The sequence below is a fragment of the Symphalangus syndactylus genome, chromosome X, assembly GCF_028878055.3.
Source record: "Symphalangus syndactylus isolate Jambi chromosome X, NHGRI_mSymSyn1-v2.1_pri, whole genome shotgun sequence".
Lineage (NCBI taxonomy): Eukaryota > Metazoa > Chordata > Mammalia > Primates > Hylobatidae > Symphalangus > Symphalangus syndactylus.
The window spans coordinates 155,724,582-155,748,085 of NC_072447.2; the positions used below are offsets into that span (position 1 = coordinate 155,724,582).

Consider the following 23,504-nt stretch of genomic DNA (forward strand, 5'->3'; position numbering starts at 1 on the left):
GTAGACAATGACAATGCCTAACCTCTTAATAATATCACATTGGCAACACCTGAATTTTGGAAGGGATACATTTAAACCACAACATCCAGTCTCAGGCATTTTGTCATGTCAGTGCAAATGGACGAAGACAATTTCCAAATAATTTTGTTGAGTGAAAGGAACCAAACACAAAAGAAGACTTATTATAACATTTTATTATATAAAACTCTAGAAAATACCCTATAGTGAAAGAAAGCAGATCATTGGTTGCCTGGGGACAGGAGAGGAGAAGAGAAAGGGATAGTCATGGGCATGAGGAAACTTTGAAGGTGATGGAAATCCTTATTGCCTTGATTGTGTGATGGTTTCATACGTGTGTGTGTGTGTGTGTGTGTGTGAAAGCTTATCAAGTTGTTTAGCTGAAACATGACAAATTCACAGTTTATTGTCTGTCAAATATAACTCAGTGTAAACAGACAACCTACAGAATGGGAGAAAATCACCTGACAAAGGTCTAATATCCAGAATATAACCCCATCAAAAAATGGACAAAAGACGTGAACAGACACTTCTCAAAAGAAGACATACAAGTGGCCAAAAAAATATGAAAAAATGCTCTCATCACTAATCATCAGAGAGATGCAAATCAAAACCACAATGGGACACTATCTCGCTCCAGTGAGAATGGCCATTATTTAAAAGTCAAAAAATAAGAGATGCTGGAGAGACTGTGGAGAAAAGGGGATACTTATACACTGCTGATGGGAATGTAAATTATTTCAGCCACTGTGGAAAGCAGTTTGGAGATTTCTCAAACAACTTATAACAGAGTTACAATTTGACCCAGCAATCCCAGTACTGGGTATATACTCAAAGGAAAATAAGTCATTCTACCACCAAGACACATGGCACCTGTATGGTCATCATAGCACTATTCACAATAGCAAAGACGTGGAATCAACCTAGGTGATCATCAATGGTGGATTGGATAAAGAAAATGTGGTAGGCATTCACCACAGAATGCTATGCAGCCATAAAAAAAGAATGAAATCATGTCCTTTGCAGCAACATGGATGCAGCTAGAGGCTGTTATCCTAAGTGAATTAATGCAGGAACATAAAAACCAAATGCCACACATTCTCATTTATAAGTGGGAGCTAAACATCGGGTACTCGTGGACATAAAGATGGGAACAACAGACAATGGGAACTACAAGAGGGGTCAGGGAGGGAGGAGTCAAGGGCTTAAAAACTAACTATTGGGTGACAGGATCATCGTACCCCAAACCTCAACATCACACACTATACCCAGGGAACAAACCTGCACATGTACCCCCTAAATCTAAAATGAAAGTTGAAAACATAAAATTTCTCAGGAACTAAATGTGTGTGTGTGTGTGTGTGTATATATATATATACATACATACACACATATATACACACATTGCACATAATGGGCTAGCTTTCTCTTTTGTCTCTCTATATATACATACACACGTATATATACATATATATATGTATATATATATACTGCACATAACATTGGGCAAACTACTTGAACAGACACTTTACAAAGAAAGATATAGAAATGGCCAGTGAGCACATAAAAGCATACTCAACATATTTAGTCATCAGGGAGATGATAATTGAAATAACAATGAGATCCCACTTCCCACCCTCTCAAATGGCTAAAAATAAAGGCTGACAACCTCAAATGTTGATGAGGATGGGAAAGAAAAGGAGCTCGCATACATTTCTGGTGGGAATGTAAATTGCACAACCACTTTGGAATACATTCTGGCAGTTTCTTATAAAACATAAAACTATCTTATGATGTGGCAATTCATCTCTTAGGTATTTGCCCAAGAAAAATGAAAGCATATGTCCACACAAAGATGTGTACATGAATATTCATAGCAGCTTTATTTATAATCACCGAAACTGGAAACAGCCCAGATCATAACCTGGTGAATGAACAAACCAACTCTGATATATCCAAACAATAGCATACTACTCAGCGATAGCACATTCAACAACATAGATAAATCTTAAAAACATCACGTTGAATGAAAGAATCCAGACACACAATAGTACATATGATCTGATTCCATTCATACAGAATAGTGGCTTTCCTGGTCTTCGCCCTCAGTTCCCGACCCTTCACTCCCCCCACCACCATCTTGAAGACGCCCAAGGCGGAGAGATCCCTTCCATTCCTTCTTTCCTTCCTTCGTCTGCTGGTCGATTTGTTCGCTCGTTCATTCATTCATTCGCACGCTCATTCCACTCCTCCCCACCTCCACCCAAGCGTCCAGCCGGCGCGCGCCGCTCCCCCGCGGGCTGATCAGACTTGCCTGCCCAGTCCGCCCCGCCCAAGCCCCGCCCCCTTCCCGCCACGCCCCCTTTCCGGGCCAATCGGGGACTAGACTGGGGCCGGGGCGGGGCCTCGCTCCCTCAGAACCCCCCGCGGCGCTCACCGCTCCGGAAACGCGCCGCAGGGCTGTTAGCTCGGCTGGGCACGGGCGGCTCCGTGGCGCTTCCTGCCACGCCAGGCCTGCCTGGGCCGCGCCAGCGCCGCTCCACCGAGGGCCGCGCGTCGGCCGCCGCCGGGCCTGGGTGAGTGTGCGGGCCGCGGGAGGATGTGCGGCGGGCGCTGGAGGGGCCGCGGGGCGGAGGTGATCGTGTGGGCGGCAGGAGGACGTGCGGGCCTGAGTGAGCGTGCAGGGCCGCGAGAGGATGTGCAGGGGGCGCAGGACCGTGTGCGGCGCTGGAGCGAGTGTGCGGGCCGCAGAAGAGTGCACGGTGGAGGGAGGGGGCGTCTCTGGGCGGTTGGAGAGCTGCTCGGCCTTGGGCGGGCCAGAGCAGGGAACGAGTCCCGGATGACGAGTACGAAGAGGCCCGAAGGCCTTCCCGAGGCGGGCAGGGGGCGGCGGTCCCGGGTGGGAATCACTAAAGTGCAGAGGCCTGCTCTGCTCTTTGGGGGACGCTAGGAGATGGGAACCGCTCAGGGGCGAAGAGAAAGGACCCCTGTCCCTAGCGTCTAGGAGCCCGATCTGGAGGGGGCATTGTAGGGGTGCGGGTTAAAGGACTTTTCCCTGGTCTAGGGGAGGGGCTGAGCCGCAGTCTGGGAGCTGGGAGAGTAGGCCAGGTGGGAGCAGTTCCCGCTGGGGAGTCCCTCCTTTCCTTTTGAGTGGGTGGGGGGGTGGCGGTTAAGCCTCAGCTTGGTGGGGAGGATGGGGGCAGGTAGATAGCCTAGAGAGAGACCTGTGGGGAGGCAGGGGAAAGGGGGCAGTGAGCTGAGCTCAAGGCGCTCTGTCTGAACCAGTCTTTTTCTGTCGCCCTACTGGTGGCTGCCATCTCCCACTTCAGTGCCCCCACCCCCTTAAACTCCTTTGCTGGCTCCTCCAGTCTATATTTGGGTGATTAATTACATATCTTTTCCACACACACCCCCCACTCGCCTGCCGCCCAAAGTCCATGGTCCCTTTCAAACAACCCCCTGCCCCCATTCCTGGCCCACTTCCCAGAGGTCCCACCCTGCCACCTTGTTCCAACTGAAGCCCTCCAGCCAGCCTTGGCCTAGCTGGGCATGCGGCCCCCTCCAGTCTCCTTGGTCAATGAAACATTTCCTCTTCAACCTCAGCCCGACATTTTTCCTTTACAAGAGTATTTCAGATGGGATTGCTGGAACAGCACCTCCCCTAGGTACTAATGCTGCCTCAGCCCGTCCCCACCCCCACCCCGACCCCACAACATTGGACCTTCAAGTAGAAGCCACTTGCACAGTGTCTGGCCCAGTTCAGCACATCCCCCCAAAATGTTACGAGGGGGATGTACTGAACTGGGTCCGACACTGAGTTTTATATGTAGAACCCTATTGAGCAGTGATTTTCAGCCTTCTGTCTGTGAGGGACCCCTTGGAAATCTACTAGAACATGTGAATTCTCTTCTAACCATCAGCACAGACTCAGAGATAGTGGGCTCCCATTTCAGCAGGTTCCTGGGCAGGAATCCTGTCAGTGACAGAGATTCTGAGAGTTGGAGAATCTGGGAACCTCCAGATTCTAGACAGGCCCAGTGTTGAGGAGGTGCAGCTCTGCATCATAATCTCCTGGGGTGCTTGTTGAAAAATGCAGATTCCTTGGTCTCTCCCAAACCTGCGACACTCCCACATGAGTTCTTAGTGAACTCCACACCAACTTTCTCACCCAATGATCCAGCCTTTACGCAAATCTGCCTGGGCTCCTTGGATGGCCCTGGGCTCTTTGCAATTTGCATAGCATCCCACCCCACCCCCAATTTCGAATCTTTTGTATCCAGGCGGTGTTACCTAAAGGAAGCTATACTTACAATTTATTTCGATTTTTAGTAAGATGCCATGAATCTGCTTGGGGAAATGGGAACACAAAGCTTTCCTCAAGTACAACAAACACTACAAAATCCCCTTCTGGTCTACCTTCTGGCTTTTTATAGAAAGGAAGTAAGATAGAAACCCAAACAGAAAGAGACAGGTGCCCAGGCAAAGTGAGAGGAAACAGATGCCTTCCCACCCACACATACAGAAAAAGGCACACACAGACACAAATACCCCAAGAGAGACAGACTTTCCTGGTGAGACGCCCTCTCTTTAGGCCCTTCAGGATTCTGCTACTTCGAGTAGCAGCCTGTTTGCTGCTTTGGGACGGGACAGTGTGGGCCCACGTGGGGCCTTCACTTCCGCCTCCTGGCCTGTCAGGTGGAAAGCACATGAAGGCCAGGCTCAGCGTGGCCCAGGGCTTGGCTCAAGGGTTGCATCCTGGCCTGGCTAGGGTGGATCCAGATCGCGGCAGTATATATTCAGTTGAACCCTGTATCTGGCCCAGTTCAGTACATCCCCCAAAATGTGGGGGACAGGTTCCTGGGAGGTGCACACAGGTCTGCTTCTGTTCACCTGAATTATTGCAATCCAACAGGTGGGGCCTTACCTGCCAGGCTGATCCCTTGGAGTAGTTCTGAGGCATAATGAGTCATCCGTGTGTGTCTCTTTTGGGTAAGTCTGGGTGTTTATGCGTGGTGTCTGCTGGCCTTGGCGCTGGGCATGCTATCAGAAGACCCTATAGGTGGGGTTACAACATGGTGAGGAGTATCGTTTTGGTTCCAAAAGCACTTATATTTTCATCTGTGCCAGTGTTGCTGAACTGTCTTTGCCCAGAGACAGTTCTCTCAATCCAAGCAACACAACTCACAGGAGAAAAGATATTCAGGAAAGAGAATTTGGAGTCTAATCTCCCTTCTGGATGGGAGAGGGAGCTGAAGGCATCCATCTGAATTGGATTTCCTGTGAGTGGAAACCTTTGAAGACACCCGTTGCTCTGGCCTAGAACTGAACAGAACGCAAGCCACCTGTTGTTTTCTGGGTAAACTCAAGCTTTAGGGCCTGAGGACATTCTGCTCCAGGTCTTTATTTAGATGCTTCAGAGAGTCCAGGTGTTTCTGGCACCCCTTGGAAGCTTCTGGAACCTTCCAGAGGAGCCTTATTTGGGTGGCCTCGCTGCCTTTCCCCTGCCCAGGGAAGGACAGCACACCTGTTAGAGAATGTTGCTTGGCTATTTGTGCAATAAAATCAGTTGAACACTGGTCTTTAGGCTCAAAAGCTACTGTTAGCCAGTAGCCAAACATCCAGCAGTGAGGCAGGGATGTCCTTAATCCAAAGGCAACCAGAAAACATCTCATTATTACTACATTTTGTGACGTGGGTTGTTTTTTGTCTCTGTTGAGTTCAACTCTTCATTTCTGTTCTTCCACATCAAAGTGGAATGATTATTTTGAGTCTCTTAGTGTTTTCTGCTTCCATGCAGTAAATTTGATTTAAATAAGTTGGTTAAAATTTACATTGTGATCTAAAGCACATTAGCAGGAAGATTTGTTCACTCACGTGAGCTCTCATGTTTTAAAAAGCATAATTTTTCAAATTATCAGGCAGTAGGTTGACATTGACGTCACTATTTTCCATTTATTCTAGCAGATGTTTGTTAAACAGCTGCAGTGTAATGGCGCTTGCCTAGGTCCAGTGTGCAATTCACAGCTGACCTTGACAGGGCCTTTGCTTTCTGGGAGTTTATAGTCTTTAGACTATCTTCAGATCCCATTGAAAGAAGGAGAGTAATACCACTTATGTTAAAGGTTGGGAATGTGTTTTCCCACAGTATTTCTTTGAGCTTTCGTATTTCCCAGTTGTATGTAGGAGTGCACCCTATGAGATTCAGGACATGCTTTTGTGCTGTGAGTGAAAGTGCCTTACTTCAAGGTCAGCATTACCCTGTGTGTCCATTGGGTATGCATTACAATGATTTTCATGTTCTGTCTGGAATTCCTTCAACCTTGATTCCCCAAGATCCACTGTCAGAAGGCAGTGGACACCTGCGTTTGTCACTTTTGTCACAGCATCCAGCTTCTTTTCCTGATTAGTTCCACCATTTTAAAATAGAAGAGTTGTGCAACATGGACCCTAAATGATCCGATTGTCTCTAGGATTGATGATAATTTTATTTTGAACTGCAGTAGGGATTAATGTGTTATCTTTTTTTAATGATCTTCCTTTGCTTCTCATGCAGCTCTTTTACCTGATATACTTGATTGATTAATTATGCAGAGTTTCATTTCCTTTTGTGGAAGCAGGGCCCACTTCTTTCCTCCAATTTTTATGAGTACCTTTTAAATGATCTCCGTGTCCAGGGGCTCTATCACTGTGGGTGGTGATCACGCAGCCACTGAGAGCTAAAGTACTCTCAGGCTAAGTCCCCTGCGTGAGCTGCTACAGGAAGGGCACTCCTATTGTTACACAGGAAAGGATTATTGACAATTCATTTGGGGGTTGTGGCTCCAGGATTTCAACAGTTAATCATGCCAATTAAGTAAAAACACTTCAGTAGGATTTGCCCGATTAAATTGAACACTTCAGGAGGATTCACTCAATTAAATGTGGGTGGCTTGGGAGGAGTGTGTGTGTGTGTGTGTGTGTGTGTGTGTGTGTGTGTGTGTGTGTGTAAGAGACAGAGAGAGACGAAGAAAGAGAGAGAGGAATGACATGTCTCGTTGTACAGTGAGGGCATGTTAACAGGATGGTTTAAAGGCAGCACCCAAACACCCATATATACCATTAGGCCTAGATGACACTAAGCCTCACCCCCAGTCTGTCTTCTGGCTGTCGCGTGGTATTATAGGTTGGATATTATTTCACTCTTCTCTGGTGTGGTTTGAAAAGTCTCAAATCTTGGGAGCTAGATATTAAGCAAGTTTACCTCTTGGAAGCCCTGGTTTCCTTCTCTGTGAATGGAGGCGGTAATAACCACAGGATGTGACAAGTGAATTACAGGAAGGGAGATGCATGTCTCCAAACACGTGTAGTGCATGCTCCGGGGATGGAACTGTGCTCCATTTAACATGCCCCTCCCCACACACGTTGATTCAGTCACCCCACAATTTATCACCTACCCACTCAGGGTCAGGAGCTGCTGCAGACACTGGGGACTCAGGAGTGACCAAGAATGAGAAAGCGCCCCTGCGCTGTTGGAGCTCCATTTCTCCTGGGGACTGTCAGTTAGAAACAAACAATTTCATTGGATAGTTTTTAGTTAGCAAAAGTGTTCTGAGTAGACTATGACGGGGACTAGAGAGGGAAGGCATTCTAAGGAGGTGACATTAGAGTTGAGGCCTGATATGGGCCAGGCGCAGTGGCTCACACCTGTAGTCTCAGCATTTGGAGGTTGAGGTGGGAAGATGGCTTGAGCCCAGAAGTTCGAGACAGTCTAGGCAGCATAGTGAGACTCCATCTCTACAATTTTTTTTTTAATTTAAAAAATTAGCTGAGCATGGTGGCACGCAGCTGTAGTCCGAGCTACTCAGGAGGCTGAGGCGGGAGGGTCACTTGAGCTTGGGAGGTTGAGGCTGCAGTGAGCTGTGATGGCACCACTACACTCCAGCCTGGGTGACAGAGTGAAACCCTGTCTCAGAAAAATAAAAATAGAGTTGAGGCCCGAATTCTCAGAAGGAGCCATCCATGAGAAGCCCATGGTACTCTTAGCAGTTTCAGAGGCCTTGAAGGCCACAGTCTTGGCCTATCGAGGATTGAATGAAGGCCAGTGTGTCTGGATGTCACTGCGATGTGGCAGGGCAAGATAAGGAATTGGGGGGCTGGGCCAGGGCGTTGTCAGAAGGCTAAGTTCTTAGGTCTCTGGCCTGAGGTCAGCGAGAAGAGGTCTCTAACAGGTCCTCTTTCTCAGAAGGTGTATCCACAATATCCCCCTCTACATTCCATTTGGCAGCCAAACGTCAGTGTCAATTGGAAGTGAATTTTTTTAAATGAATTGTGTAAGTAATTCATGACCAGTTCATTTCGTACTGGAAGTCAAAGTCAAATCAGACATCAAATGTATACCAGAGGAATCCAACGGACCAGCAGAGCCCTGCCCAGGTGACAGTGGGACAGAGAGGGTGTGGCTGCTGAGCACCTGAGGATGAACACAATCTCACACTGGGGAAGCCCCTGTGCCAGACAGCCAGTTAAAGATGGGAATGGGGCTGCCTTGGACTCTGGGGCTAGTGAGGCCTTCTGCCCGCACTTCTTAGGTGCTGATAGCTTGCAGGGAGGAGCCCAGGAAGTCACAACCCCATGGGCCTGTCTCTAGGCTTTCTGGTCATTGCCCTTCATGGACCGCCCACAGATTCCTGCCAGCCCTTCTCCCCTGCACTTGCCTTGCTGTGTAGGGATCCCAAGAAATGCTGGGTTTTTTACCCAAGCGGAAGGGCTGCTCCCCATTGACTCCTTGGCCTCAGCCCTTGGCTTCTCACATGCTGAGCAGCTTTCTTACTCAAAGTCTTTTAAAACCAAAATATTTTACAATTGTTATGCTTTTCTGATACCAACAAAATTCAGCTTGGTTACTAAAAATTCTCACATTACAGAAAAAGAAAGCAGATCTTTCTAGACCTTGACTCTCCCCAACTCCAACCCCATGTGGTCACATACACACTAGAGATGTGCTTATTCTAGCTACAAGTCACTCTCACTTTTTTCCTTTTTTCTCCTAAAATGCAAATATATACTTAGCCATCTCCTCCCCTTCCCTTACCCTCTTTGGGTTTTCAAGGGAGAAGTAACGATGTCTACCTGTATCGTCTACGAAGGATTCACATTTTTGTCATCTGCAGCACATCATCCTACGTTGGCACCTGTTGGTTTTATACTGAAAGCCTCCAGTTTTCTTCCTGCTGAGTTCTAGGACTCTGGTAGTGTCTCCAGAGCTCTTAGCCACATCTGTCATTCATTGTTTCCCCCACTTTTTTATGACATTGGAATTTTTTAGACGCTTTCTGTTGGTTCTAGTATCATGTTTTCCATTCTCCACCCATTTACTTTTAACTTATCTGTGTCTTTATATTTAAAGTTTCTTGTAGACAGACAGTATGTCTTGTTTTTATTACATCCTGACAATCTCTGCCTTTTGATCAAAATGTTTAGTCCATTTACACTTACCTTAACTATCCACGTGGTTGGGTTTAAGTTTGCCATCTTGCTATTTGTTTTTATTTGCCTCTTCCATTCTTTTTTCCCCTCTTTTTCTTTACCTTTCTTCTTTCAGATTATTTTTAGTACATATTTGATCTCTGCTGTTGGCTTATTAGCATGTGTCAGAGTCTTGGAGGACTTGCCAGAACACACAATCATATGTTTTACTTCTGATGTTATAAACCCCACACTACCTTTTTATTATTTTTGCTTTAAATGATTGATTAATTGTTTTTTAAAAGATTTAAAAGTGAGGTGGGTAAAAGCATTGTATATTTCCCCACATATTTACATTCCTGGTGTTCTTCATGCCTTTGTGTAGATCTATCTTTCCACCTACTATCATTTTCCTTCAACCCGAAAGATTTCCTTTAGTATTTCCTATAATAGAGACCTGCTGGTGATGAATTCTCTTAGCTTTTGTCTGAAAACAAACTTTATTTTGCCTTCATTTTGGAAGGAAATTTTCCTTGAATATAGAATTCTAAGTTGACAGTTTTGTTTTTCTTTTAGCACTTTAAAAGTGTCATGCACTGGTTTTCTGACTTGCACATTCTCTGATAAGAAGTTGGTAATTACTCTTTGCTCCTCTCCACACAGCAACATCATTTCTTTCCTCTAGCTATTTGAAGACTTTCTCTTTATCACTGGTTTTTCAGCAGTCTGATTATTATGGGTCTTTTAAAGTCTTGCTAGGGGTTGATTGACTTTCTTGGATGTGTGAGCTTATAGTTTTCATCAAATTTGGAAAACTGTCCTGCCATTATTTCTTCAACTGTATTTTTTATCCCTCCCCCCACTTTTCCTCACCTTCTCAGGTTCCAGTTATGTAGGTGTTAGACCACTTTCTCTTACCCCAGGTCACTGAGATGCTGTTTGTTTTTAAAAACTTTTTCTCTCTGAGCTTCATTTGAGATCATTTCTATTGCTAGGTCATCAAGTTCTCTAATTTTTTTGTGTGATATCTAATCTGCTGTTAATCACATCTAGTAAAATTTTCACTTTAAATATTATAGTTCTCACCTCCAGAAGTTCCATTTGGTTCTTTTTATATCTTCTATTTCTCTCACTATATTCCTGTTTTTCTTTTAATGCTTGTACATCATTAAACTCGCTGTTATCCTTGTCTGTGAGTCGTCACTGGTCATTTCTGTGTGTTTTTATTAACTGATTATTCTCCTTGTCCTGGCCACATTTCTGTGCTTTTTGGCATTTCAGTAACCTCTGATTGGATGTTGGGTATTAAAAAGATTGTATTATTGAGTGTCTGGATTTGGGGTGGTAGTTACTTGTGGATCAGTATGATCCCTTTGAGGCCTGTTTTTAAGCTTTCTTTGAGACAGGTCTTGTGTAGCTTTGGCTCTAGGAATAGATCAGCCCTACTAAGGCCTCTGGATTCTCTACTGCGTGTCCCAGGTGATCACAGAGGACTCTCTATACTGGTTGGTCAGACCTTGAATGTCTCCCTACCTTTGTGTGTCCTGAGAATTGTTCAGCTTACAGCTTCCTGGTCACCCTTTTCCTGGGCTTTTGGAGTTTCACTCTATGCATGCATGGCCTAGTAGTCAGGAAAGACTCAAGGGGAGGCTTATACAGATTTTTTGAAGCTCTTTTTGCTGCATAACTAACTCCTTTCTGGAACTCTGCTCTGCAACTTCCAGCTGCCTCAGCTGCTCTGAATGCTGGCCTGTGTCTCCTCAACTTGGCGAAGCCACTAAGCTCTATTTGGTTCTCACCCACCCCAACACACAGTCTCGATCTGGAAATTGCCTCCAGGCAGAGAGCTGGGGCAATGAGAGGGCTCCCGTCATCTGTTTCTCTTCTCTTGGGGATCATGATTCTGTGCTTCCTGCTGTCCAGTGTCTGAAAACTTGTTTCACATATATTTTCTCCATTTTTTTCTACTTATTTATGGCAGGATGTGAAATCTGTTCCTTGTTACTCCATTGCAGCCAAATGTGGAAGTTTCTGTCCATTCTTTTTAACATAACATCTTTAATTTTGTATAAGAGTCTTTCTGGAGTAGCTGGATTTTGTGGGCCTTGAGCCAGTGTAAAAAGCCTTCCTTTTCACTGAATCATGAGTTGAATTGAATTGAATTGTCATCACAACAGGAACTGTGTAGCTGTTTCTTAGAATTCACTGAAGTGGGAGGCCTGTGATGCACGGATGTCGGTGGTTGGATCTTTCACATATTTTGCAATTTGGAAGAAGAAGATAATTTGTACAAATCATTCAGCTCTTTTATTTAACAATTTAGTGTTTGAAGATCTTTTCTTTGAGGCTTATTTTTCCAGCTGTTTTGTTCCACTTTTCATTTGGTTGGACACGTTAGAGAACTGCTGTCATGTGTGCCTGTCTCGCTGTCACCGGGCTCCTCGTGTCAGTGGGCTGTGGCTTTTAAGGGCCTCCCTCCTGGTCTAGAAGCCCCCATTCCTGCTTTCTTCCCTCCAGCATCTTGATCCGGTTCTTTGTTGCCTCTACAAAGTTGGAAAGGGTCTCTCATTTCCTGGTTATTTCTTCTGATGATCTTGGTGTGCCTCCTTCCTGTGCAGCATCAGCATGGACTTCTAGGCTTGCCAGTCTCCCCGCCCTTGGCTCTCTGTCTAGGTCTGTCTTCTCCTAGCTGTGCCTGGGCTGGCATCTGCTGGTCTTGTCTTGGCTCCCCCTGGCCTGCCTCTGTTCATTCTTGGCCAGGCTACTTTCCCCATTGTTCAAGGTGTGTTTTCTCGGGCATCTCCATGCCCTGGCTCGTCATTCAGCCAGCATGTGAGAGAAGACTCAACAAGATCAGAAACCAAGGAAGAGGAAATCACCAGTCTCTTCCCAGGAGATCCAGGGACAGGGCTGTCGTCACTCATTGCCTTTTTCACTTTCTTTAGTTCCACCTACTCCCCAAGGTCTTACCCTCCCCAGGTTGGAGCCCCAGGAAACCAGGTCCTGGCAGTCCCTCTTGAGATGCCAGAGGCCCAGGTGAGCTGTGCTTCCCTCTGCCTTGCTTGGGATTCTCTCACCACTCCCTGAACCTGGCCTCAGCCTCTGTCTCTTGCCCCAGCATGACACACGGCAGAGTATGAACCCCAGCTGCTGCCTTCCTGCCCTCCCTCTGCCTCTCTTCTGGAGGCTGCCAAGGATTGGATGTCCACTGGGCTTGGAGTTCCAATCATCCAGGTGGGGAAGCTGAGTTTCCATCCAGGAAAGTGATTGAATGGAGGTCCCTTGGAAAGAGGAGAGGCCAGGTCCATGGCCCAGGGATCCTAGCGCTTGATCAGGTTCTCTTTTCAGGACTTCTTGGAGCTGTGGTTAGGCCTCCATGTTAGCAACAGACACCTACTCCAGACCCTCACCTCTTGTCCCTGGCATTACTGGCGCTGCCCCTGCCTCATTCTAAAATAGATGGAAAGACTGATTAGCCCTGGGAATTCTTTCAGGATTTGCTGACATTTGATGATGTGGCATGGTACCTCACCACAAGGGAGTAGTTTAAGCTGGACCCTGAACAGAGGGCACTGGCATATTATGGGAACGTGACCTCTGTGGGTAAGGATGTCCCAGCCCTTCCTCAAATTCACCACCTTCTTGGAGTGGGGCAGGGGGCACATGGCTACCCCCACAGAAGCTCACCTTCTCCCTGGGTTGTGGGGAAACACAATGGGTCTGCCACACCTGATAAGTCAGAGTAGTATGAGCTCCCCCAACTCGTCTTGGCATGGAAAGAACCCCTCTCAGTCTGTTATTGGGAAAGAAATTAGAACACTGCCACTGTAATGTAGAATATCCTTTTCATTTTAATGCACAAATTATGCAAATTGCATGGCCATTTGGTTTGAGTTTATTTGTGAGAAAGGTTGACGTGATCAAGATCTTGTTCACTCATTAGGGGTCTGCATGTGTGCAATGGGGAGGAGGTTTTAGGAGGAGAGACTGTTGGGAGTCAGATTTGGGAGCCGTGGAAGTCCAGGTGTCTGGGAAGAGCATGAAGTTAAATGTGTGAGCTCTGAGTGGGTGGACAGGGAGAAGGCAGGGTGAGCATCACCTCCTCAGGGTGGCCACTTGATACTCCACAGAGCCTCCCCCAGGTGGGCCCAGAGCCTGCCTTCCTCAAGCTCCTGGAAGGAGCCTGACCTTGGGAAACACCTTTGAACTGAATGAATTACTTGCCTAAAGCCTGGTCTTTGAAAATTGAAGGGGGGTCCCCTTCAAAGGCCTTGCCTGTGTTCCTCCACTATTCTCATGTCATCTCTGGCTGTCGCCGTAACCAATCTCCTTTCCCACGGGCAGGCGTTCCTGTTTTGAATCCTGCCTTGGTCCCTCATCTGGCACAAGGACAAGTGCTATTGGTATCAGACCCATCGCCCAACACTGATCCCGGTAAGTACTCTGGTGAGTGAAAAAGAAATGTGAGGAAATTGGGGGAGATCCAACCAAGCTGCTATGGGGCTTGGGTTAGGGTTGGAGGGCCCAGCTGAGCTATTAGGCTTCAGGTTAGAGTTGGGGGTCCCAGCTGAGCTCTTGGGGTTGAGGTTAGGGTTGAGAGAAACAGCTGAGCTCTCAGGGGTTTGGGTTAGAGTTGGGGGCCCAGCTGAGCTCTTGGGGTTGAGGTTAGGGTTGAGAGGATCAGCTGGCCTCTTGGAGGTTTTGAGTTAGAGTTGGGGGGTTCCAGCTGAGCTCTTGGGTTCGGGTTAGGGTTGAGGGACCCAGCTGAGCTCTTGGGGTTGAGGTTAGGGTTAGGGGGTCCAGCTGAACTTTTGAGGTTGAGGTTAGGAGTAGAGGGGCCCATTTGAGCTCCTGGGGTTGAGGTTAGAATTGAGAGGATCAGCTGGGCTCTCTGGGCATTCGGGTTAAAGTTAGGACCCCAGCTGAGCTCTCAGGGGTTTGGGTTAGAGTTGGGGGCCCAGCTGAGCTCTTGGGGTTGAGGTTAGGGTTGAGAGGATCAGCTGGCCTCTTGGAGGTTTTGAGTTAGAGTTGGGGGGTTCCAGCTGAGCTCTTGGGTTCGGGTTAGGGTTGAGGGACCCAGCTGAGCTCTTGGGGTTGAGGTTAGGGTTAGGGGGTCCAGCTGAACTTTTGAGGTTGAGGTTAGGAGTAGAGGGGCCCATTTGAGCTCCTGGGGTTGAGGTTAGAATTGAGAGGATCAGCTGGGCTCTCTGGGCATTCGGGTTAAAGTTAGGACCCCAGCTGAGTTCTTGGGGTTGAGGTTAAGTTTGGGAGCTCTGCTGAGTTCTTGGGGTTGAAGTTAGGGTTGGGGGGCCCAGCTGAGCTCTTGAAGTTAAGGTTGGGAGGGCTCAGCTGAGCTTTTGGGGTTCTAGTTAGGGTTTGCGGAGCGCTGAGCTCTTGACGGTGAGGTTAGGGTTGAGAGGATCAGCAGGGCCCTTTGCAGATTCAGGTTATGTTTGGGGATCCCAGCTGAGCTCTTGGAGTTAAAGTTAGGGTTGGGGGGTCCCCGCTGAGCTCTTTGAGTTGAAGTTAGGGTTGGGGGTCCCAGCTGAGCTTTTGGGGTTCTAGTTAGGGTTTGGGGCCCCAGCTGAGCTCTTGATGGTGAGGTTAGGTTGAGGATCAGCAGGGCCCTTTGGAGATTCAAGTTATGTTTGGGAATCCCAGCTGAGCTCTTGGGGTTGAGGTTAGGGTTGGGGGGCCCAGCTGAGCCTTTGGGGACGTGTGTGGCTGCTCTCTGGTCACAGAAGGGGTGACCTCCTCAGTACTACTGTGGTAGAGAGTGTCCAGAATGAGGCCCTTCTGCCCCTGGCTTCTGCAGTCCTTGCTTCTGGTGGCTTCCGGGCCCAGGCCCCGTGCTCAGTGGCTGTCTCAGAAAGGAAAAGATTCTTGACAAAGGAGAGGCCCTTCCCTCCTTCGTCCTCTGCAGACTACACTGTCTTGTGTTTATCGTTTCAGAAAGCATCTCCACGACCCGACACCAGATGAAGGGGGAAGACGCCCAGCCACAGGAGATGGCGTCCACAAGCTCCCCAAGGGCCAGTCGTCCCAGTCCTGAATTCAGACAGCACGGGGACTCTGACGGGAAGAGAGGGAGCCCACAGAATCTGCCCATAGAACATCATTTTGCTTGTAAAGAGTGTGGGGACACCTTTCGGCTTAAAGTCCTGCTTGTCCAGCACCAGAGAGTCCACAGTGAGGAGAAGGGCTGGGAATGTGGCGACTGCGGGAAGGTCTTTAGGGGGGTGGCGGAGTTTAATGAGCACAGGAAAAGCCACGTAGCTGCGGAGCCCCGGCCTGGCCCCAGTAGGGCCCTGGAGAATGCCGCGGAGAAGAGGGAGCCGATGGAGAGGGAGGCGAAGCCCTTCGAGTGCGAGGAGTGCGGAAAACGGTTTAAGAAGAATGCAGGCCTGAGTCAGCATCTGAGGGTCCACAGCAGAGAGAAGCCCTTTGATTGCGAGGAGTGCGGGCGGTCCTTCAAAGTCAACACCCACCTCTTCCGACATCAGAAACTTCACACTTCGGAAAAGCCTTTCGCCTGCAAGGCGTGCAGCAGGGATTTCCTGGATCGCCAGGAGCTTCTCAAGCACCAGCGCATGCACACTGGCCACCTGCCCTTCGACTGTGACGACTGCGGCAAGTCCTTCCGAGGGGTCAACGGGCTGGCCGAGCACCAGCGCATCCACAGTGGGGCCAAGCCATACGGGTGTCTCCACTGCGGCAAGCTCTTCCGAAGGAGCTCGGAGCTCACCAAGCACCGGCGGATCCATACGGGCGAGAAGCCCTATGCCTGCGGCCAGTGCGGCAAGGCCTTCCGCCAGAGCTCCAGCCTCCTGGAGCACGCGCGCATCCACAGTGGCGAGCGGCCCTACGCTTGCGGCGAGTGCGGCAAGGCCTTCCGCGGGCCCTCCGACCTCATCAAGCACCGGCGCATCCACAGTGGACTGAAACCCTATGAGTGCGACAAATGCGGCAAGGCCTTCTGCCGGAGCTCTGGCCTCAGTCGCCACCGGCGGATCCATAGCGGGGCGCGGCGCTGCGAATGCAGCCAGTGTGGCCGCGTGTTCAAGAGGCGCTCAGCACTGCAGAAGCATCAGCCAACTCACCACGAGTAGAAACACCCCGTGGTCCCGCCGGACAGGGACGGAGTCCCCAGAGGGGATGGCAGAGTCAAAGGAGATGAACAGTTTTGTAGCGCTTATATATTTTGTCTTCCAAAAGGTTGAGACCGATTTATACTGCCACCAGCAATTTGTAAGTGTTACGTTATGCCCATCAGAAGTAGCTTGTACCATTTAACTTAGTTTGGCTAGTTTAACTGGTAGGAAGTACCATCGAGGGATTTCAGTCCACATGCCTTGAATCCAAGAATGAGAGAGGACAAATCTGGATGTGGGCTAGGGAGGGGCTTAGAGGTCATCAACTCCAAGCTCCCCCCGCCCCAGAGAAACACACAGAGCTATTCCACCATGGCGTCCTTATAATGTGATCCCAGCTTTCCTGAAGAGAACGTTGCCCTCATGATTTTTGGCCTACTTGAATTTATAAATTTTTAGGGATGTAAATAGAACACTCATGTCTTAAAATATTTAATTTATTAATTTAGTTATACATACATACTGTAAATCACATATTATATAAAATAATATATTAATTTAGAAAATACCCCATTTTTGCCACCCTCCCTTTCACGAAATCATTTTACTCTGACTCCTCACCGTCTTCACCAACATGGGAACCCTGTTTGAGTCATCAGACAGTTTCAAGACACACCCAGTCACTTCCATCCGAGCTCTGCACAGTAGCTCAGTGACGATCCCTTCATGAGGCTCTCATTAGAAATTTTCTCCCAAGCCATAAGACCATATTTGCAGAACATTAGGACGATTTCTCTTGTCGTTTTTTAATCTGTCCTGTGACTCTACAACATAACTACTTAAGGTCATACTTTTTGAAACAACCTTTAAACGTCTTTTCTTTTAAAGCACCCAAAATGTCATTGTGAGGCCAAACGCCTAGTAACAGTTACTGAATCTGGGTTAAATGTCTGTATCTTTTTTTCTTAAACCATTTCAATTTGGTGTCCCCTATACATATCCAAAACTAGCATCGACTGGGGTTGTTTTGAACTAATGGGTCTTGTCCTCAAGCAGCACAAAATAGTTGAGAGCATGCCCCTAAGAAGAGATACATCTCAAGGACTCAAGTGCAGGGTGACGCCTCCTTTTGGAAACGAGCCTCTCCTGGTATCAGGCCTAGATGGTACTTCTCCAGACTTCCATTTCTTGCTCTGTAAAATGGGGGTGATCACAGCACCTACCTCCGAAGGTTATCAGGAGGACTGCCATCGTGCCTGCAGAGTGTCAGGACCACCAGCCTGGCACGGAGGTACACACTCAGTGAAGGCCATCTGCTGTCATTGTCATTGTCATAGTTATTGCCGTCATTCTGTGGCTTATCAGTTCCAGAACTGGGGATAGACCCCAGGCCTCCTGACCACCAGTCTCATCTTTCTCTTATGCGATGACTTAAATGCTGTTTCTGTTTTTTGCATGCAAATTGTCTGTTCATCTCCTTTGACTAGTTATCAACTTACCTTCGGATATATTAACTTTACGTAGCAGTTCTTTCTATATTGATGGTGATGTTCTCTTTTCCAATTTTATTGCTTTGCTCTTTGTAGCAGTTTTATTACGTTTTTGTTGTGAAAGCTTTTAATTTTTACATATCCAAGCATTCATTTTTTGTCCACTCAGTCATAACTTTCATTGCTTCTGTAGCTAGATATGATGACATTTTCTCTAGAATTTTAATTACAAACAAAAAGCTGCAACCCCTGCCCATCAGAAGGTGAGTACACCAGGTGGGCAGGCTGGATGGAAATGGGCCAGAGAAGCAGGCTCTTTCCTCATGCGAGATGCAGACTCCGTGTCTATCTGTGGGCACCACTTGACTATCCAACCTGGCCACTGCAGCACACTGGAGATGCTCCCGTCATAGATTAGCCAGAACTCCGTGACTGCTCATCAATAAAGACCCCGCCAGCAGCAGCGGGGCTTGGCCTCACCTAGATCAATGGAGTGGTCCAAACTTAGTCTGGGAGCAAGCAGCCCAGCCATCCTTTGAGCTCCTGGGAGCCTTGGCAATGCTCGGAGTGGATTCAGTGACTGAGCAGCAGATTCACCCAAGAAACATCTCCTTGGACACAAGAAGACTCGCCTAGACCACACCCTCCTTTCAGCCGGTGACTCTAGAGCTAGAAAGAGATTGGTTCATAGGCTTCTGCTGTGGGCAGCTAGGGGAAAATTCACCCATGTGTTCTGGCATCACTTCCTATAGCCACACCTAAGCGAGGGCAACAGAGCAGAGGCTAGGAGAGGAACCCTGCCCATCCAATGGCTTGCGTGTTATGTTGATAGAAGCTGGCAGCACTGCCCTGGGCTATGACTTGCAACAGCCATGCCCAGGAGGAGCACTAAAGCAAAGGTTTGGAGGGCAGTGGAACCCTTCTGAAAGCCTGTGTGGCATAGAAGTAGAAGCCGGTCCTCCTGGGTCTGAGCTACCATTTCCAGCGGGCTCCCCCAAGAGGAACAGCAGCAAGGGCTAGTGAGGAACCTGCCCCTCCAGTGGCCCACAGAAGCCACAGATAGAAGCCAGCCCCACCAGGGCTGTGCTGTGACTTCCCAGCAGCTGTGGCTGGGGACAGGGACACTTGGGAGAAGGGCAAGGAAGTGTGCCCTTCTCGTGGGCCCACCAAGGCTGAGGCAGAGCTTCCTAGCAGACACAACTTGGAAGGGCTTCTCAGGCCCCCATCCTGGGAAGCAAGGTCTTACAATGACCCCTGTGACCTTGGCTGGAAGGTCCTCTCAAATGGACTCAGGCCACCACAGTGGCACTATGCGACATCTCCACCCTGACCCCCGGGCTGGAGAGGAGCCAAAAGCACTTGTTACATAGTGATTCCTTTTGCCCTGTGGGCCTCAGTTCTTGCAGTAGTTGTGAATCTGTGTCTGAAATCACTACTTTCTTCTCGGATCTGTTTTCTCTTTTTGAGTTGTTAGGATGTGTTTTGTACAGCTGTCATTTGATAAAGAAGGTTGACCTCTACCAGGGGCAAGTCTGGCGCCTTTACCTAGAAGTACTCTGCCATGTCTTGCCCGTTCGTTCATCGTTTGTTGGGTTTCATGAGGGATCCCATTGAAGTAGATCCCTTTTATAAAGGGATCCCATTGAATGCAGCATTAACTCAGAACGTAGCATAAAGTCGTCATTGCTCCCAGCTGGGACGTGGTGTCTCGGCCTCCCTTCCTGCCGTCCTTGACTCATTCCCATCTTCGGTTCTATAATTTTCTCTCAAACAAATGCTCTTTTAGAGTTAACACTAAAGATCTGGTCTTTGCCGTCAAGGTTGACGGAACAGCTGTTCATGGTGTTTGCGGTGAAACCCGTGTTCTGTTTCAATGCAGTCTGTGGCTTTAACATGTGTCCTGTAATTTCGCCAAGTTCATTTCTCACCTCTGGTAACTTGGGGGGTGGATTTCCTTGGACTCTCTAGGTGTACTGCTATGTCAGATGCAAAATATCACCCAGCTTCCTGTCACATATCCTTGTCTGTGCATTCATGCATCTACCTCATTCCGGTTTTCTTTCTAATCTCATGTATTCCTATTGCAAGGGAATGTGTTCTTTTCCCGATCCTTTTGTAGTTCATACACGTGACAATTGGGTTTCCACGCACGTGCGTGAGATGTGCCTCCTTCAAACCTTGTTACTATGTCGGCACATTACCCGCCTGGCATGGAAAAAGAAAAAAAAAGGAAATATGTTCTTTTCCTACCATTTGAAAAAAATCCTCCATTGCTTTTATTAGAGTTTTGAATACTTGTGAAAATTTTCAAAAGAAAGTAATTGTTTACCATTTTTGCTGCTTATTACGATGAGCTGTGTCCATTAGCTGTGTCACCCCACTCTTGCATTTCCAGAATAGTCCCTACCCAATTGCAGCGGGCATGTTTCTCGAGTGGTGTTGCATTCCACGTGCTTGATTTTGAGCTAGAACTGGCACAGCGCCTGCCCTACCTGCAGCCCTGGGTTGTGGCCCTGTTGCGTACCATGTGATTTGCCACCCCCCTTCTAGGCCATATTAATTCAGCCAGAACTGAACACCTGACCCAAGGGCAGCAAGCAATCATCAGAGCATAGAGCTGGCAGAACACGGTGGACCATGGACACCACCAGGCTTTCCAGATCTGAAATGCAAACAAGGAAACAGAAGTTTCTAGGCATCAGAAGGTGTGGGGAGCAGCACAGTACTCAGAGGAGTGAGGAGCGTGGCACCTGCTGGGAGGAAGGCCTGGCCATGGTATGTTCTTGGATTTCTGGCAGCAGCCCTCATTGGTCCACGTACGTCCCCACTACAGACTCCTTGACTTGAGCCAGCTTGAGTGGGTCTCTACTCTTTTCTATTGTGTTTTGCCACTTGGCTGCTTCCTGGCCAAGTCGCACCTGACTGCGTGAACACCTGTTCAAACGTGTGTTCTCTGTTCTCTAAGATGGGTGAAAGTCGATGCCTTCTAGTCTCAGTGAATTTAACCTGTGATTTTATGTCTAGGTATATTATTCCTTTACTGAACCCACCATGTGCGGGCCATAAAATGAGTGAAGTCACAGTGCACCCTGTTCTCTTATTTTCGAAGTATTTCACGATTTCCATCATGTCCATCAGATGGGGGGATTGCTAACTTCTCTCTTACTCATGTACTTACATTCTGTAGTTCTCATTGCATCACTTCGGATGTTTACTTTGAAAAGCAGAAACTGTCTCTTTAAACTTGGCCCTCATTGTCATTTGCGTATCTCTGAGAACAATAGCTATGTCCCACCCCAGTTTGTATTAACGTTGGTTGTTGGCACTTTTTTCTCATTACCTTGTCTGTTTTCTGGCACTCACTATAATCAGCCTTGCACTAGAGCTGTTTGTGGACTTGGCTTCACCCCCTCCTCCTCAGCCCTCCCCCACCCATTAAATTGTGAGCTCTTAGAAGACAGGGGTGGCCTTTCATGTCTGATCCCCTACCAAATCTAGCACAGTGCCTTGCATCAAGTAGATTTCAATAAATATATGTTAAATGGCATTGGTCTTCCTTGACGTCTTTTGTCAAAGCTTCATTTACCACTTCCCTTGCTCCTTTCTCCATGCCATGGGGTTCTATATTTGTCCTTGCACTTGGAAACTGTCCCCTCCTGGGGTCCAGGTGCTGTTTGGCCCCTGCTGGGGCCTTGGAGGGAAGAGGAAGCACCCTGATGGGGAGGCTGGTTTGCCTGGAACTCTGAGCTCTCCCTTGGCAGAAAGGGGTCTTTCACTCAGCCTCCCCTCACCGCAGCTAGGGCTCCCCAAATCGGAATTCCAGGTGGGAGCAGAAGACAAGGCCAGATCCTCAGCTCCTCCCTCAGGGACTGGGAATGGGATAACATGGCTTTGGGACTTGAGAATCATCCCTAGGCTGCATAGGGGTGGGAGCAGGAGCTCAGTCCTCTTGGTGGCCTGTGGCTGGCCCTCTGCCTGGTGACCACTGCCTCAGAGAAGTCAGGGGCAGGAGCAGGCCCCAGTTTCCTGACCCTTCTAAATGCCAACGGCTCAGCTTTGGAGCCAGCAGCCCAACTGCAGAAGGACATCCCATCCCTCGGGCTCCGGGATGCACATCCCGATGGGAGCCAACAGGAGGAGACAACGTGACTCTCTCCACTGCCCCAAGTCTCCCTGGTTTCTGGCAGGGGCCCATGCTCATCACAACTGTCGATTCTCCTACCCCAGGTGCAGCTCTGGGTGGGTGGAGCGATACCGCCCCCCTTGAGGGTTGCTTCCTACTTAGCAAGCCAGCCACCTCCCCGTGCGTCCACCCCCAGCCAGTGCCTGCCCCAGCCTGGCCCAGCCCTTGCCACTTGCAAGTCACTTAGTTGCTGGAAAAGCATCATTATGTGCTCGTTACTGAGAATTCTACCTGTTTGTTTTTTCTTAAAACATGTGCAAGCTGTTCTGGCAAGCCTCAGATGTGCATGGGTCCATTTGGACAGCTGACACTGCACCCAAGGCAGGAGGGGACAGCATGGGGTTTTCTCTGGGGATCCTATGAGCCCCTAGTAGAGGATTGAGAATATTCTCTCCTGCCCCTCTCCTAGTTCCCCTGCCTGCCCGAGCTCTTCCAACACTACCCTCTGTAGAACAAACAAGAAGGCATCTGAGGAAACGAGATGTGCCTTTTGGCTCTCCTCCCTAGTGGAACATTAAAAAAACCCAAGATTGGCAGAAAGATCACATGCTACACCCTAGAAGTCTCTTGCTGGCCTGAGATTCACAGTCCCAAACCCCTAATCTCTGGGCCAGTGTCTGCAGCCCTGATTCCTCTAGCCCAAATTCCCCATCACAGCCCTCCGCCCCAACCTACCTCTAATTACAGGAAGGACAGGCCAGCAGGTAGAAACGGGGGCTTCTGCTTTCATGCCCACTGCATTTTAGCTTCCCCTCCCTAATACTCTCCCAGCCTATTTTCCTGAAGCTTCCAGAGCTGTGTCTTTGTCCACCCTCATTAGTCTCCAGTAGACGTGATGCACCTTCTGGGCTAAAATGCATTTCATTCAAAAGCTCACTGCACAATAAAAAAACATGGCCTCAAATTTTTTTCGGGCAAGATGTGTCAGAAAAATTCTCTGCTCGGTCATCCCTTTTCTGACCTTTATTCAACAAGTATTTATTGAGCACCTGCTCTGTGCTGGGCCCCAGAGATGTAAAAGCAAGTGACAAGGACAGAGTGCCAGAGAGAAACAGACATGCAGCCAAAATGTCACCACAAGTGAGGCCTATGTAAATGTTCACCAAGCTGTGCTCCTGGGTAGGATTTGTGCACTTGAGTGGAGGCAGGTTACACAACAACTACCAAGCCAAATACATACAACATTAGTGGATAAATCCCCCCACTCCCTCCTCAGATGCTATGGGGTTTTGTTAATACATTCCTCTCTGGCACCTCTCCTTCCCTGCCCCAGCCTCA

The 23,504-nt window shown here is 48.4% G+C and overlaps 1 protein-coding gene and 1 non-coding gene across 5 annotated transcripts; both read left to right on the plus strand.

Moving 5' to 3' along the window:
- The first annotated feature begins 2,461 nt into the window (after positions 1-2,461).
- Positions 2,462-21,590, plus strand: ZNF275 (zinc finger protein 275). 4 transcript variants are annotated; one of them, XM_063634649.1, is made up of 4 exons: positions 2,462-2,594; positions 4,931-5,007; positions 13,807-13,896; positions 15,415-21,590. In XM_063634649.1, exons 2-4 carry the CDS (start codon positions 4,980-4,982, stop codon positions 16,569-16,571), a joined length of 1,275 nt encoding a protein of 424 aa, XP_063490719.1. In that variant the 5' UTR covers positions 2,462-2,594; positions 4,931-4,979; the 3' UTR covers positions 16,572-21,590. The 4 variants fall into 4 exon arrangements, with proteins under 4 accessions (XP_063490719.1, XP_055123898.1, XP_063490720.1 ...); XM_055267922.2 differs by having other exon boundaries at positions 2,480-2,594; positions 13,807-13,908; XM_055267923.2 differs by lacking the exon at positions 4,931-5,007 and having other exon boundaries at positions 2,474-2,594; positions 13,807-13,908.
- Positions 20,151-20,254, plus strand: LOC129476609 (small nucleolar RNA U13). The gene has a single exon (XR_008655033.1). It is a non-coding gene; the product is annotated as a small nucleolar RNA U13 (small nucleolar RNA).
- Positions 21,591-23,504: the final 1,914 nt, after the last annotated feature.

What these genes read in the sequence shown, in the direction of transcription:
- ZNF275 (XM_055267922.2), top strand. Translation starts at nt 4,980, where the DNA reads ATGAGTCATCCGTGTGTGTCTCTTTTGG. An exon ending in TCCGTGTGTGTCTCTTTTGG is followed by an intron (nt 5,008 to 13,806) that starts GTAAGTCTGGGT and finishes TCCCACGGGCAG; the next exon opens with GCGTTCCTGTTTTGAATCCT. An exon ending in TGATCCCGGTAAGTACTCTG is followed by an intron (nt 13,909 to 15,414) that starts GTGAGTGAAAAA and finishes TTATCGTTTCAG; the next exon opens with AAAGCATCTCCACGACCCGA.